General features: G+C 57.4%; 1 protein-coding gene across 1 annotated transcript; it reads right to left on the bottom strand.

Moving 5' to 3' along the window:
• Positions 1 to 1,378: 1,378 nt before the first annotated feature.
• Positions 1,379 to 10,552, bottom strand: FKBP1A (FKBP prolyl isomerase 1A). The gene is made up of 5 exons (XM_042047949.1): positions 10,425 to 10,552; positions 10,271 to 10,318; positions 4,249 to 4,361; positions 3,379 to 3,531; positions 1,379 to 2,406 (listed from the first exon to the last, which is right to left on the bottom strand). Exons 1-4 carry the CDS (start codon positions 10,546 to 10,548, stop codon positions 3,403 to 3,405), a joined length of 414 nt encoding a protein of 137 aa, XP_041903883.1. The 5' UTR covers positions 10,549 to 10,552; the 3' UTR covers positions 1,379 to 2,406; positions 3,379 to 3,402.
• Positions 10,553 to 15,553: the final 5,001 nt, after the last annotated feature.

The raw sequence follows: 15,553 nt of genomic DNA, 5'->3' as shown, positions 1-15,553 counted from the left end.
GGGTGCTGAGGGTGCTTGGGCAGGCCTGGAGCTGGTGGCACTGGCCCAGAGCTCCCCGGCACGGGGCCAGTCCCACCGTGGAGCCGCAGCCAGGCACGTCCCAGCTCCTTGTGCCTCCGCTCCAGCGTGCCAGGCCAGGAGGAAGTGTTTTATTTACTGGTGTTATTTTTAGCTGGATGGTGCCCAGCTGCCTTGACCAGCCCAGGACAAGAACAACAGCCTGAACGCCAGCAGCAGGGACAGTCCTACACAGACAGAGAGGATTGTTCCCTGGAGTCTGTTTGTTCCCTGAAACCCTCATCCCCACAAAACCACAGGTGGAAGGACCCACGCCCCACCTGCATTCGTGGGTGCTGCAGGAGCCATGCAGGGGCTGAGGGCCCAAGGGCAGGGGGCTTCCCCCAGCCTCCCCCCTGCCCTGGCTTAGCCCCAGCCAGAAGCCACGGCACTGCCTGGCACGGGTTAATAATTAAAGCAAACAGCTTTGCAGGAAGAGAAACTCAAACTGGACTCAAGCTTCCACCCAGAAACGGCCACAGCAAAGGACACAGCAGGGTGCTGGTGCCCCACAAGCTCCTGTTCTGCTTAATTGAGCAGCAATTAAGGGTAGTGCTAATTCCTGCACAGCCCTGTGCAAGCACCATTGTTCCTGGATGCATCCCAGCAGCTGAGCTGCTCCCTCCAGGACCCATTACACACAAACTTTGCTTGGCAGCTGGGCCAGGCTGTGTTATCGATCGTGGCTGTGTTATCAGTCATGGCACACTGATCAAAGGTTGTAAGCAGAGGAGCCAGGCACTGGCCCACAGTGGTGCCCGAGCAGGTCCTACACGCACAACGCCCACAGCTGCAGCAGCGAAGCCCAAAGCAGGTGATGTGCTGTGCCCCATGTACCATGTCCAGCTTTCAAAAAGGACTGAAATAAATCCAGGGAGATGTATGCACAGGGCTCCCTGGAGCTGCAAGGACCCTGGGAACATGCATCCATCTGCCCTTCATGCTTCCAGTCTGGACTGAGTCACAGCCACAAGAGCACAACGCTTAACAGGTTGTGGTGAGGCAATTAATTATGCAAATTCCAGCGGGCCACCATCACCACCCCACAGAGCACAGGAGCCCCAGGCATCCCACTGTGCTCCCAGGGCCAAGCACCTGAGCCTCATATTAAGGCACAGCAGCACAGCACAACAACCCTGGCACAGCACCCCATGAGCTGGCACGGCACCCACAGCACCCGATGAGCCTGGCACAGCACCCTACAAGCCCAGAGCAGCACCAAAGCACCCTACACAGCACCCACGGCACCCCATGAGCCCAGCCCAGCCCCTGCTGTGCTGAGCGACAGACGGGCGAGGGAAAAACCTCCAGGACACAGGGCTGAGAAAAGCCAGCATAAAGCGTTTTTATTGCGATCATAAACTGGATACCTTTGTGCGGCGGAGAAGGAAGTGACCGGCGGGAATTTGTTACCAATGGACTGGGCAGGGCAGAGGGAGGGGGCACAGGGGACAGCTATGCGTCCTGTGACACCAGGCAAGCAGCGATGACCAGCATCAGGTGGCAGGAGAGAACGGGCAGGTGTGCTCAGAGCGGGGACAACGGGGGGCTGATGGCTCCTCTCCATGGGGAAGGAGGACAGGGGCATTTTTGTTGAGTTGAGCCCTCACCACCTCCCCTGCAGACAGCACCTTCCCTTTGTCCAGTTTTCCTTTTTCTTTAAAGAAAGCTCCATGCTATGGGATTTTCAGGGTGTAGTGGAGCTCAGGTGGAAACCCAACTCCCTAAATCCAAAAGTGGTCTGGAGGGGAAGGCAGGCCCACCATGAGATGGCAGGGTGAAGCAGGAGCAGAGCAGCCCTCCTTCCCCAGAGCAAACCCACAATGCCCACAGTGATGGTCCTGGGGGAGCAGGGAAAGGCCAGGCTCCCTCGCTGTCCCATTCCAGGCAGAATTCCTATAAACAATCCTAGTGCTACCTTGCTCTCTGCATCCCTTCAGCCTCGACAACCTCACTCTGCTATGGCTTTTGCAGCAGCAGCAATTTCTGGTTTGAAAACACCATAAATCTGCACCAAAACGAGTAACTAACAGGGTTCCTTTTGTTCAAATGACTCCTATCTAAGGTCAGCCCATATGCGTGCTACTGGGAAAACGTAGTCTACACCTGGAACAAAAATAAGATTAAGAACTTGACCCAAAAAGAGTTGAGGTTTACGGCGTATAGTTTAAAAAGACATAAAAACACGATACAAGGAGGAAGAGTCAGACGCAAAGCTTAGTGACCAAAGGCATTCAATCAAGGTGTAAGGTTATACAATGAGTGTAGTGGACTATCAGGAAAAGCTCCATACAAAGTCATGTGCACTCTTCTTGAAGCTGAGATTCTGGATTCCTCCATGTGCCAAACCTGTGGGGAGAGAGGAGAGGCAGCGTGACAGAGCTGTCTGCCCAGCAGAGGAGGAGGGAACGTGCCCAGGGCATGGCAGCCTCCACACAAACCACACCAGGCCCTCAGGGCAGCAGTCAAGCCCCAAGTGATCACAGGGGGGAGCACAGCCCCACCCTGCCCACACCATGGGGACCACACACCCCACAGAATCACAGAATGGGCTGGGTTGGAAGGGACCTTAAAGACCCATCTTGTTCCAGCATCCTGGCACAGGTGTGCCAGGACAGGCACACCTTCCACTGGACCAGGGTGCTCCAAGCCCCATCCAACCTGGCCTTGGATACTTCCAGAGATGGGGCACCCACAATTTCTCTAGACAGCCTATGACAGGGCCTCTCCACCCTCACAGGGAAGAATTTCTTCCTACTATCCAATCTAACCTTGCCCTCTGTCAGTGTGAAGCTGTTCTGCCTTATGTAAAGTCCCTCTCCACCTCTCTTGGAGCCCCTTTAGGCTCTGGAAGGTCCTCCAAGGTTTCCCCAGAGCCTTCTCTTGTCCAGGCTGAGCAACTCCAACTCTCAGCCCATCTCCATAGCAGGAGTGCTCCAACCCTTGGGTCATACTCACAGCCTCCTGCCCACACCATCAGCCCTATGCCCTGGCAGCATGAGAGGCAGGCGGGGGTGCAGTAACAACACTCAGAACCCAAGGCACAAACAATTGGCACCGCAACACCTCCATGACGTGAACCCGCTCTGCCAGGCTGGGAAATTCGCATTTACCGCTGCAGTGATCTGAACCCCAGCTCACCAGACTCCCAAGAGCAACTTCTACCCACAGCTAGAGACCTACCTCGTCCTTCTCATATGCCCCACTACCGCCCGCTCCCTCCCTCTCGCTCCCATCCCACCTCTCCACACCATCCCAAGATCAAACACTGGGGCCTTGTCCCAGTCCACACAGTCCCTGCCAGAAGCTGCCCCTCCTTACCCGAGGACAGGGTGCTGGGATGGGTCATTCCAATTTCATGAGCTCCACGTCAAAAATTAGAGTGGCGTTTGGTGGGATGATCCCTGGGTGGCCAGTAGAGCCATAGGCGTAATCTGGAGAGATGGTCATCTTTGCCCGCTGACCAACACTCATCTGGGGCAGGGACAGAAACACAGGGATGTCAGGAGATGGGCACAACTGCCAGTTGAGTGACAGAGGAGGGACACATATCTGTCCCCACTGCTTTCCCTACACTGGGCAAGAACAAGGACCCAGGCTGCACAAACCAGAGGAACGGGAAGAATGTCAGAGGGAAAAGGTAGGCAGCACGGGCTGGAAAAGGAGCAGGGCTTGAGACGTCCTTCACATGAGGGAAGGCAGGGAATGCCAGGCCATTCCTCCTGCCACCAGCATCCTTGTGTTTGTGTTGCCAGTGTGGCAGAGTGAGCGGTGTCACGCGGGCAGGAGCCGAAGCTGTGCCGTGCCCACAGCGTGGGATCACAGCCTGGAGCTGCGCTGTGCCCACCAGCCCTCCCTCCGCGTGGGCTCCGGAGCCCGGGAGGCCTGAGCGCTCCCGCCGTGCTCCTCCAGAGCTGACTCAGTGCAGAAATGTCACCGCTGAGTCACCAACGTGCCGTAGGTGTTGCTGGGGCCTGGCCCGGCTCCATTCCTGCCAGCTGGCAGGTGGCAATGCAGAAGGTGATATTCACACCCACACCTCCCAGCGCCGAGGGGGTGGAACAGGGGAATAAAATAAAAAAATAATAAAATAGGGAACAAGCTGCATGCACACTGATTCCTGCCCACGCTGAAGCTCCCGGCACAGCACAGCCTGGCATGGGGAGCGCGAGGCGGAGGAGCTCCGGGCACCTGAGCAACTCCTTCCTCCCAGCCGCGGATCACCTCCTGCTTGCCCATCACAAACTTGAACGGCTTGTTCCTGTCGCGGGAGGAATCGAACTTCTTCCCATCCTCCAGCATACCTGGGGAGAGAGATGGAGATGATGGTAATACAGGGACAGAGCCACACGCACCAACATGAGATGCTGTGACCTGGCAGCTCGAGCAGGTGACAGTCACATGGCTCTGAGTCAAAAGATGTGTCTCAGCTCATCCTCCTTTTCCCTGGGAAATACCTGTACAGGAAGGCAATCCCCAGGGCATCACCCATCCTAGGGCAGGGAAGGATGATTCTTAACTGTTTTGGCCCAAAGAGAAGTGCTCCTCTGGGCCAGAACCAAGGACTGAGAGGGATGGAAGAAGAAAATCTTGCCCATCTTGCAGCACTACCGCCAGCCGTTTATCAGGCAGCAGGATCTGACCTTGTGCTTCCCATCCCACCAGAAAACACGCCTCTCACTCCTTGTCCGGCTTCCCCCTTCAGGCACCCAAAACACTGACGACACTCCAGAGCCCCATCTGGAGGCTGTGACCAGCCTCCAGCCCTGCCTGCGCCCAGCTGTGAGCTGCTGATCTAAGCCAAATCCCTCCTGGACCCAGGAATGACGATGGGGAGAGGCAGCACCAAGTGCTGGATGCGTGTGCATGGGGCAGCCCTCATTCCCCAGCATGAGCCAGGCTGATATCCCCAGAGCTAAATATAACTCCCCAACATGAGCTAAGGAGGAATTTCCTCCCCTCCCTTGCTCCCTGCCTGACCTTCTTGGGGAATCTTGGAGCTGACGCTGCCTTATAGGAGCAGTAACTCCACCAGTCAGCTCCTGTAAGGCAGCTCCAGCTCTGCATTAACACAGCCAGTGCCCTGTACAATAAACCCTGCGTGATAAGAGCAAAATTAAACTCTCTTCCAAATGCTTTTCACTTCTTCACTTCCCAAATAAGCCTGAAAAACCTGTTATCCTTACTGGAAACTGCTTTACAGTCTTGAAAAACCAAACTTCCTCAGGAAGGCATGGGGCAGTTTGACTTCCCTTTGCCAGGGCATGTGTGCAAGGGAAAATGTGTCTGTGAAAAAGATGGGATGGGGGATCTCAGCCCCTGCTTGCACTGTGACCAGAGGGAATGGTACACAGGGACCAGCAGCCACAGGGATGGGAAATGCTGAATGGAAAGAAGGGAATGGGAGAAAATACATCACTTTTGCAGGGGCAGCAAGCACCGAGACCTGTGGGCTCCTCTCAGGGAGTAGAATTAAGTTTTTTATTTAACAGACAGCCAAAAATCCCTTCTCCAGGGTGTCGAGCGTCAGCTCAGCCGGTCACGCTGTAGCCCTGGACTTTGGAATAGTAAATCTGGAGTTCTCTCATTTCCTCCTTCCAGGATAAACCTCTTGTTGCTGAACATGCTTCCAGCCCTGTCTGGCACTGCTCCTCGCTGGCCTTCCTCCCGCCTGGCAGCAGGGACACAGGGCAGGCCATGCCGGCTGGCACCAGCAGCGCTGCCTTGGCTGCGGCCCCAGCTGACCCCGACTCGGCTCTGAGCCCTCCGGCGCTGCAACGAGCCGGGGTGGCTGAGGAAGGACAGAGGGGACAGCTCTCTGCCACCCTTCTCCCTGGACACCCACCAAGGACAAATCCTGGGGGCCAAGCAGCACAACCCCCTGCTCGTCACAGCAAGCAGGGACTACCAGGATGCTCCTGGGGCATCCATAGCCTGCAGGAGCGCATCCCATTTGATGTCCTGACCAGGGGAATGCAGAGGCATCAGCGGCAGTGCAGGAGATACTGCCAACCTTGCACAGGAGTGGACGGCGCTGCCCGACCCTGCTGCCAAGCTCACCTGTCCCAATCCAGCCTCAGGAAGCATTTCAGAGCTGGCAGCTCCCTGGCTGCAGAAGAGAGGGACTGATGGACTATGGTGGTTGCAGCAGCCTGAGGGATCAATCACTCAGCTCTCCCAGACCAGGATGGAGAAGGTCATACGTGGGAGTGTGTCCCTGCTCCCCAGCATGGGGCTGCCATGCTCCCCCATCATGCCAGTGGGTAAAACAAAGAGGCTCCAATGCTTCGGAGACGGCATCCTCATCTCAGGCACTTCCTCTGCCTGCAAGCCTCCTGGGAGATTTCTCCAGCCCTGGACAAGTATGAGCAACCATTTGCTCATCCCTGCCATCCCTGAGCAAGGAGATAACAAGATCTTAAAGCTATTATGAAGGCAAAGCATCCTCTGGCAAAAGCAGCAGCCCCAGCAGAGCCCCAGGAGCAGCAGACAGCCCCTGGCACATCCCAGCTCATCCAAGCCCCTGACAGGGCTCCATGCTTGTCACCTCCAGTCCTGCTAGGAGGGCAGAGCCCACAGAGGTGGATTATGGAGACCCACTTGCCCTGGCTCCCACCCTGAAGGATTTGAGCCCCCCTGAGATCCCAGCTGGGCTATACAGACCCCAAGGGGTCTCAGGGAATCACAGTGAGGAAGAGCAGGGAGCACTACGGTCGAGGCTGCAGCAGCCATGGGATAGAGTGGGGGCTCTGGAGCACAGCCCCAGCCCCAGCTGGGCAGCGTGGCCCTGCCAGGTCTCTGCCACACTTGGCAGGCAGGAGCTGGGAGACGCCGGCTGCAACGTGTGACTTGGCTCCGGGCCCCCCTGGGCGGGCAGAGGCGGCGGAGAGCAGTGCTGGAGCAGGCAGAGTCAGCCCTGGGACAAACCTGCCGGGTCGGGTTCTGCCGGGGGTGCAGAGCCCCACCTGCACCCCCACCATCCCCTCCGGGGTGCTGATCCTTGGCAAGGCCATTGCCCAGGGGCTCCGGCACAGAGCCAGCCTCCCTAGAAGAGGCAGGAAGAGACCAGAGCAGTGGGGCAGGCACCTCTGCTCCAGCTGGGACAAGATGGAAAACCCTTCCCAGAAGCCCTGGAATACCCAGCATGCTCCAAACCCCTGCTCAGGGCAGGGATGCCTGCATGAGGTTCAATCCTGCCCCCACCAGCACTCCCCATCACCAAGCCCACCCCATCATCACCCACAGCCCACCATTCTTGAGGCCTGGCAGGACAGAGGACCCCAATGCAGGCAGGGAAGGGACTGCAGGAGATGGCACTGAGCTCCCACAGCTGCCACAGCCATGGACCGGCAGTTGCACACCTTGGGAGGAAACACCTGACAACGGCAGGGCACTTGCTGAGCAGCGGGAGAGCAACGAGAGCAACACCCAGAGCATCACGAGCAGCACCATTGCCCCAGGGGTCGTGCACAGATGCTAGGGAGGACAGCAGTCCCCTCAGTGCTATCCTGCTGGAGAAAGGCAGTTTTCCCCAGTATCCCTCTCTGCTCCAAGCCCACCTGCCTCAGAGACCCCACATGCTGAGTGTGCTTTGCCACTCAGGCAAACCCATTTGGCCAATCTGTATCAGACTTGCTCCTGTCCTGGCACTCCCCAGAATTAACCATGCACCCTCATTTCCCCTCCCGAAGTGCAGTGGGGTGCCCACAGTCTCCCCACACAACAGATCCCCCTGGCAAGAGCACTGCAGGACCCCCAACTGTACAGCACCCCACTCTGCTCCCTGCTCTGACTCAGGGGGGCTCAGCTCTGTTGGCCCCCAACCCACATCCTCTCCCCACTGATTCACTCCCACACTCCCTTCCATCCCATGCCAGTTGCTGCAAGCAATCCTGAACACACCGTGCACATCAGGGAACTTTACCCTTGATTTAGTTCCTTTAAGAGCCCTACGTAGCAGATTTCACATCCAAGGCTCTTTCAGACACCCCATGGATGAGCTCTCCAAAGAGAGACCCAAGACCTGAAAGAAAGGAGGGGCAACAGGTCCAATTCCACCAGCTCCCCCCATACATTTCCATCTCTGCAACCCCAGCATAAGAAACTGCCATCTCCAAGGAGGAGGCCCAGAGGTTGCTCTTCTCTCCACCTCTTTCCTCTGCACTGTCCTTCCACACCAGGGCTGTCTGTCCATCCTGGGATGCTCTTGGCAGGGCCATGCCCCATGCAGCAGGAGCTTGGGCACAGACAGAAGCAGCACCAGCCACTGGCTGACCAAGCTGGCCCCCCACAGTCCCTCACCCTTGGATCACTGTTTTGTCCCCAAGTGGTTTTTACCCAAACCACTGTGCATCCATAACCCAGTGCAGCGAGAGCTGCCTCCCGCACACCACAGGCTGGATCTCCCCAGCACTGGAGCAAAGGGCAGCCAGGGACAGAGCCAACGCAGGGCTCTGGAAGGAGTCCTGGAGCTCAGCACCTCCAGCACTGCACTCTGCCACCATCCCTGATGCTGCTCTCGGATCAGCGAGTGCTGCAACCAGGCCGGGAATCAAAGGTTTGTAAGGCTTCCCATGAGCCAAACCCCGCTCCTGTCTCTGGCAGGGCTGGCTGCAGGAACTGCGCTGCCGACGCAGGGAAATGGCATCAGGGCCTGGAGGTGTTTGATTCCTGCTGCCTGCTGAGGCGGGGGGGCAGGAGCTGCCTGCAGACGGAACGGGGGTGGGGATAAAGGACAAATGGAGACAGTAATAACAAAAAAATAAAATAAAGGAAATTAGAGAACCCCTCCCAGGCGCAGCAGATCGCTGCTGCTGGGGAGGGTCCGTTGTGAGCAAGTCACCACGTAGCACTTTGCCTGAAACACCGTGACATGGGGACAGGATGCTGGTGACCCCCAAGCAGATCTGCCGGGGTGGGGGCCAGAGTTGGGGAGAGTAGCCAAGCTCCAGCAGCGCCGCAGGAGGGGAGAGCCGGCGCAGGGAGCCATAGGGTTGGGAGCCGAGAGGGCTGGCAGGCGGCAGGACTGGCCCACCGGGAGCCACTTGACTGCCTGCCAGCCTCTCTTTGTTCTTCCACCGGCAGAGGAAACGGGGCGGCCGGGCAGACCAAGCTGCTTCCTCTCCCTGCTGACGAGGGAACGGGAAGGACGGGGGAGATGGAGGAGCAGCAGATGGGCTGGATGCCCGCCGAGCCCTCCCGGCAGGCCGGGCCCCGCTCCGCAGAGAGGGGCACCCCCAGCCCCCCCAAGGGGAGCACAGGCAGGCGGAAAACACTGGGGCAGGAAGGGGAATTGGTTATTAGCAAAAACAGTCACAAATGAGTTGTTAACTCATTTTTACCACCCTGATGAGCCAACGCTGCACAAAAGGCAGCCGAGGAGGACAAGAGCCTCCAGAGTGACTCCCAAAGCATTTTTTGGGGTCCCAAGGTTGGCGTTTTTCCCCTCCAGCTCGCAGAAGGCTGCGGGAGGACATGACCCTCCCTGCCTTTGGGGCAACCCCTCATCGAAGCACTACCCTGACCACCAAACAGCGCCCTGGTTACCCGCACCAGGGTCCCCCCAAAAAACCCAGGATGCAGGTCTGGGGTGGCCCCACGGGTACCCCTGGTGTCACCCCAGAAGGGAGAAGAGGCTGGAGCATGACTGGGGAGGACGACTGCACTCCTGCAGGGAGCTGTGCCAGGAGGGACCCCTCTCTGAAGAAGCGGACCCCAAAGCTCCCGGGGGGTAACTCATAGAGCCCCAGAGGGCTCCGGGCTCGGCCGCCCCACAGCCCGCGGGTCTCGGCTGCCCTGGGACATCCCAGGGTTCTATCCGGGGTGCCCCCGCCTGCACCCTGGGGTCCCCTCTGGGTTGTTCCCCGGTGCACCCCCAAAAAGAAGGCTGGATACGTGTGAGAAAGGCCCCTCCATTGATAAGGCTGCGGGAGAGACGGGGACAACGGGGCCTCCCCACGGCCACGGGGCACCGACAGGACCCCCATCCCCACCCTGGGGCTCATCCGCGTCCCCCGGGAAAGGCCCCCGTGGCGGCCCGGACCCCTCTTCCCCCGTGGAGCGCCGCGGCCCATCCGAGCCGCCGGGGCCGGGGTCCCCGCAGGCAGCCGGGGGCGGGGGGGGGGGGGCGGCAGGCCCCGCTCCCTCGGTCTCCGGGCCGGTCCGACCCTCCCGCCCCTCCGCTCCCGGGCTGTCGGGGCCGCCCCGCACTCACCCGTGTAGTGCACCACGCAGGTCTGGCCGCGCTTGGGGAACGTCCGCCCTGCGGGGAGACAGGCGCCGTCACCCCGCGGCACCGGGACCCGCACCGGGACCCGCGGGGAGGGCAGGGAGAAGGGGTGGGGGGGAGCGGGCTCGCCGCGGCTCACCGTCGCCGGGGGCGATGGTCTCCACATGCACGCCCATGCCGGTGCCGGTGCCCCTCGCACCCGCAGCGCCCGCAGCCCGACGGAGGAGGGGCCGCGTGTGCGCAGCCGCGACGGTCACCGCCATAAAGCCCGCCCGTCAGTTCCATAGAGCCCGCCCGCCCCGCCATGGAGCCCGCCCGTCACTTCCATAGATCCCGCCCGGCAGTGCCGCCCTGGCCGCCGCCATCTCCCGCCCCGCCGCCATCTCGGCACCGCGCCGTTGCCGGGGGAACGGAGGCCCGGCCCGAGGGACCCCCGGGCGCGGGGCCCTGCGGGCTTTGCCCCTTTATGGCCATTTCCAGCCCGCACGGCTGCGGTGTGCGTGGCCCAGCACAGAGACACGGAATCGGTTAGTTTGGAAAAGGCCTCTGAGATGAGCGAGTTCAACCTGTGACCCAACACCACCCTGTCAACTTGAGCAGGGCACGGAGCGCCGCGTCCAGTCTTTCCTTAAACACCTTCAGGGATGGTGACTCCACCGCCTTGCTGGGCAGCCCATTCCAAGGTCTAATCACCTTTTTTTGTGAAGGAATTTCACGTAATGTCCAACCTAAACCTCCCCTGGTGCATCCTAAGACCATGTCCTCTCGTCCTGTCCCTTGTTCCTCCGAACTGGACACAGTAAAGGCCGCAGTGCAGATCCAGGGCTCCTTGAGAACCCCAAGGGCAAAGGCCAGCAGCATCCTGGCTTGTGCCCTCCCCAGTGTGGCCAGCAGGACCGGAGCAGTGCCCGTCCCCCGTGCTCAGTACTGCTGAGGCACCTCGAGTCCTGGCATCAGTTCTGGGCACCTCACTTCAAGAAGGACACTGAGAAGCTGGAGCGTGTCCAGGGAAGGGAATGGAGCTGGGAAAGGGTCTGGAGCGCCAGCAGCCACTGAGGGAACTGGGGGGGCTCGCACTGGAGAAAAGGAAGCTCAGTGCCTCCTTGTTCCCTACAACTCCCTGACAGGAGGGTGCAGCCAGGTGGGGGTCAGGCTCTGCTCCCAGGGAACAAGGGACAGGACAAGAAAAAATGCCTCAAGTTGTGCTAAGAGGAGGTTTAGGCTGGATATTGAGGAAATTTTATTCAAAAGGCTGATCAGACACTCGTGCAGGCTGCTCAGAGCAGTGGAGTCATCATTCCTCAAGGAATTTAAAAGACGTGGATGTGGCACTTGGGGACATGGTTTAGTGGTGGCCTTGGTCATGCTGGGACTTGATGATCTTAAGTGTCTTTTCTAACTGTAATGATTCTGTGATTAATGCTGCTCCCCACTGTGCAAATGGAGGTCAGTGCCGGCCCTGCATCGCTGGGACAGGCTCAGCAGAAGAGATGCAGGTTTGAACAATCAAAAGGACTTTTTTCTGGCAACAGCAGCAACTATTTTCTTTTTTGGTCAAAAAAAGAATCACTCTAGGCACAGGATTTTTGCCTCAAAGCGTCCTATTTCTTTACTTCAAGGAGGTGAACTTGAGCCTCCACAAGGGAACAGTGAAGTTCCAAGGACAACCAAGAGACTAATAAAAAGCCAGGATTCTCAGCAAGTGCATTAAAATGGGACACAAGAGGAGGAGATTCTTAAAATAACAGATAATAGCATGAAACAAGTTTTAATTGCTTTTGTCCCTTGCTTGTATCTTTTAAATACTGAAATACCAAGGGTGGGTTTTTTTCTTGTTTGATGCCATAGCATTATGTTTTACATTAAAGCTCCAGCACACCGATGGTGCTGGCAGTCCCTGACTTTCCACATCAGCTGGGCAGATGTGTGAGGCCCTGAGTCAAGGTGAAAAACCACAGGGTAGGAAAAGGGGCATGTTCTCATCCCTACTTATTAATGCTGTCTTTGCCGAGAGCTGGGCCTGCTCTCCCAGGAAGAACTAGTGATAAACAAGGATCTGAAAGGGGAAAATGCTGCTGGATGTAAGCCCATGCTGGAGCCCTCGCCTCGCTGGCACAGGCACGCTTGCACATGTCAGGCACAGCAGCTCTCGCTCTGGGTGGGGTGTTTTGGTTTGGTTTTTTTTAACTCCGTGGTATAAGCTGCTCATCTTACCAGCAGCAAGGTCACTGCAACAAGCAGTGTTTCAACAGGGGCAAGGAGCTCAGCCAGGTTTGACCAACCCCTCACTGCTCAGGGTCAGGGTCCAGCTGGTCAGACCCAGGACAGGTTCAGGTCAGATTCTGCTGCCTAAACTCTGGAGAAAGCACAAAGTCTTGAAAACTAGTGAATTCTGCCCCAGTCACTCCCTGCCTTCTGGATCATCCGCTGATAGAACTCACAAAGTCAGAAATACCAAGAGGGACAAGCATGACCATTCAGATTTAATACTATAAAAAATAAAAGGGACATTATTTGAGCTACAGAAGCACCACCCCAGGCAGCAGTGGGCTGGCAGGCACCACACACACCAGCAGCTGCGGATTTGCTGGAGGGCAGGACGGATCCACAGAGGATCTGGGCAGGCTGAATCGATGGTCCAAGGCCAGAGGTATGAGATTTAACAAGGACAAGTGCTAGGTCCTGCCCTCAGGTCACAGCAACTACATGCAGTTCTCCAGGCTTGGGACAAAGTGGCTGGAAATCTGGGAAGAGACCTGGGGGTTCTGAATAACAGCAGCTGAACATGAGCCAGTGTGTGCTCAGGTGGGCAACAAGGCCAATGGCACCTGGCTTGGATGAGCAATAGTGTGGCCAGCAGGAGCAGGGCGGTGACCCTGCCCCTGTACTGTTCCTAAATCCAGAGGCAGCCAGACTGGAAGCGAGGCAGTGGCAGAGTGCAGTGCATCCCAACACCTGACCAGGATGAGCCAGGTGATCCCAAGGAAGAGCCTTCACACTCCAGAAAACTAAACAACAATAAAGGTAAAAAAGAGAAAAACGTGACGTTCCTTGTGCATCAGAGAAATGGTTTTGAACCAGGGCTGCTGTGACCATCCTGACACCGCTCTCAAACACCATCACCCCATGGATCACAGTGTTGCACCATGAGACTTAAGGCTTTGCATTAATTCATCTCACAACTGGGAAGCAATTTGCTCAAATTCTGCCAATGTGCACCAGACTGGAGAGCTGCAAGGTCAGCCTACGGTCAGATCCAGCTCCAGCCCTAAAAATAACCAGCCTCCCTCTCTGCCTCTGCACAAGGCTGAGCCCAGCCCAGCGCTACAGCCCCGGGATGGCTGATTTCCCCCTCTCCCCCCACTACCCCCTCACTGTTGCCAGGAGAGATGTGGGGGTGCCAGCAGCTCTCAAAGATGCTGCTGTGGGAGATGTAGCTATGGGCTATGATTTAAAAGTTCAGCCCTTCTTGATATTCATTTGACACTTCTGCCATAGCCTCCCAACCTGCCAAAATCATGGACAAGCTGCCAACCCCTCTCAGCTGCTGACCGGAGGCAGCACACCCCATTCTCTCCTGTTTTCCCAGAAGTGACTCAGGTGACATGGCCCAGGCAGGTGGACAGACCTGACTCCCACCCCCCTGCTACCAGGTGTTGTTTCTGCTCATGCATTAACCCACTGCTGGCTTCAACTTCACCTTTGTTCAAAGAAATTCTAAACCTTTCCCTGTGAAAGGGCAGTCTGAGCACAAAGACATCCACTATCTTGGCAGTATTTTCCCTAAAAACTGGTCAAAAATAGTTTCCTCTCAAAAACAACCCCTGTGTTTGCTGTGCTTGTGTTCCCACCAAGCTAAGTGACACCTCCACACCCTGGTGTCTCAGTGCTGCTCTGGGGCTGGTGGGGGCTCTTCCTCCCAGCACTGCAGTCTAAAGGAAAGCATGGACCTGCCTTGCCCAGATCTGTTCAGGACCTGCCAGGCCAACCCCTGGAAAAAGTTCTGGTGACGTGGCAGGACTGGGGCTGCAGCAGGACCCCCTCCCCGTGCCTGCCAGCTGAGAGAGGGAGGGGTTTGGGATACAAACCAGACCTTTGGGACAGGGAACAGGAAGCAACAGGAAGGAACGACTTTCCCCCACAGCAGCACATCCTGACAGTGCAGCAAATCCGTGTCTTGATGAACGCAGTCTCTCCAGCCCGGGTTTATTCCCAGCTGCCGCATTCTGCCTGACGTGGGTTACAAGGAGCACAAGCACTCATGAAACCTGGTGGGAAGTCAGGCAGGGGTAGGACAATAGGCTATGGCTTCAGACTGCATCCATTCCTCATACTCCCCAGCTGCAGCTCTCTCAGGCTCTGTTCCAGGTCCCTTCTCTGGGACTCCCCAGCTGGCTGTGCCCCATCCGTTGCAGCACAGGATGGTGTGTGAGACAGTCAGCCCCAGGCACCATGTTCCTTACAGTCTGGAAGGAGCTGTACCTGAACAGGTGCTACAGGAATTGCAGGGAGGCGGGGTGGGATCACACCACGCCGCAGCAGAGCACCCCAGACAGCACAGAGCTTGGAGCAGCCCTGGGGAGGAAGCAGAGCTGGCCAGATGCGACCCTCAGATAAGGTGGTCACACTGCTCCTTGCACAAGCTGAGCTACACAACACAACCGCTTCCCCAGCCCCCAAACCACAGCCCAGCTACTGCCAGATCAAGATCTGTGAGAGGAAACACAAACATTTGAGAGAAAACGTAATGTCCGAGTTTCTAACATCTCTTACTCTCTTGCTTAACTGCTTCAAGTCCTTGCCCTGCAGCAGAACCCTGAGGCAGCAGTGACCCTCTGCATGCAAGATCTGCCCCTACTTAGAGCCTGGAGCAGAGCTGCTGGCACAACTGACTGCATATGTCCCACCACACTGGCGTCTCACAGCACTGAATCCCTCGAAAACCTCACCTCCCAGTGGAGTGTCCCAGCTGCCTCCTTGTGCTACCACTCAAGGAATTTAAACACAGCAAAACCCTCCTGAGGTTTCTTCATGGACATTCACCATGGGACCAGCTTTTTGCCGTATTTTCTCCTTGGGCTCTTGCTGACCAGGAAGCCAATAGCAGACTGCATCCCAGTCTCTTCCAAGGGAAATGATCAAAGAGGTGTGGAATGGCTCCAGCCAGGGGGGACAAAGGAAACAACAGTTTGAAAGGGAAAGAAGTCCTGTGGAAAGACTGTGAGCAGCAGCACGATGCAGCTCATTCCAGCCAGCATTTCATCTGCA

This window comes from Corvus kubaryi, unplaced genomic scaffold (genome assembly GCF_017639235.1).
Source record: "Corvus kubaryi isolate FWS band 111438036 unplaced genomic scaffold, C.kubaryi_AGA036_p1.0 134, whole genome shotgun sequence".
NCBI lineage: Eukaryota > Metazoa > Chordata > Aves > Passeriformes > Corvidae > Corvus > Corvus kubaryi.
Note: the sequence above shows the minus strand (reverse complement) of the source record. Positions and strands in the feature narration are given on the sequence as shown.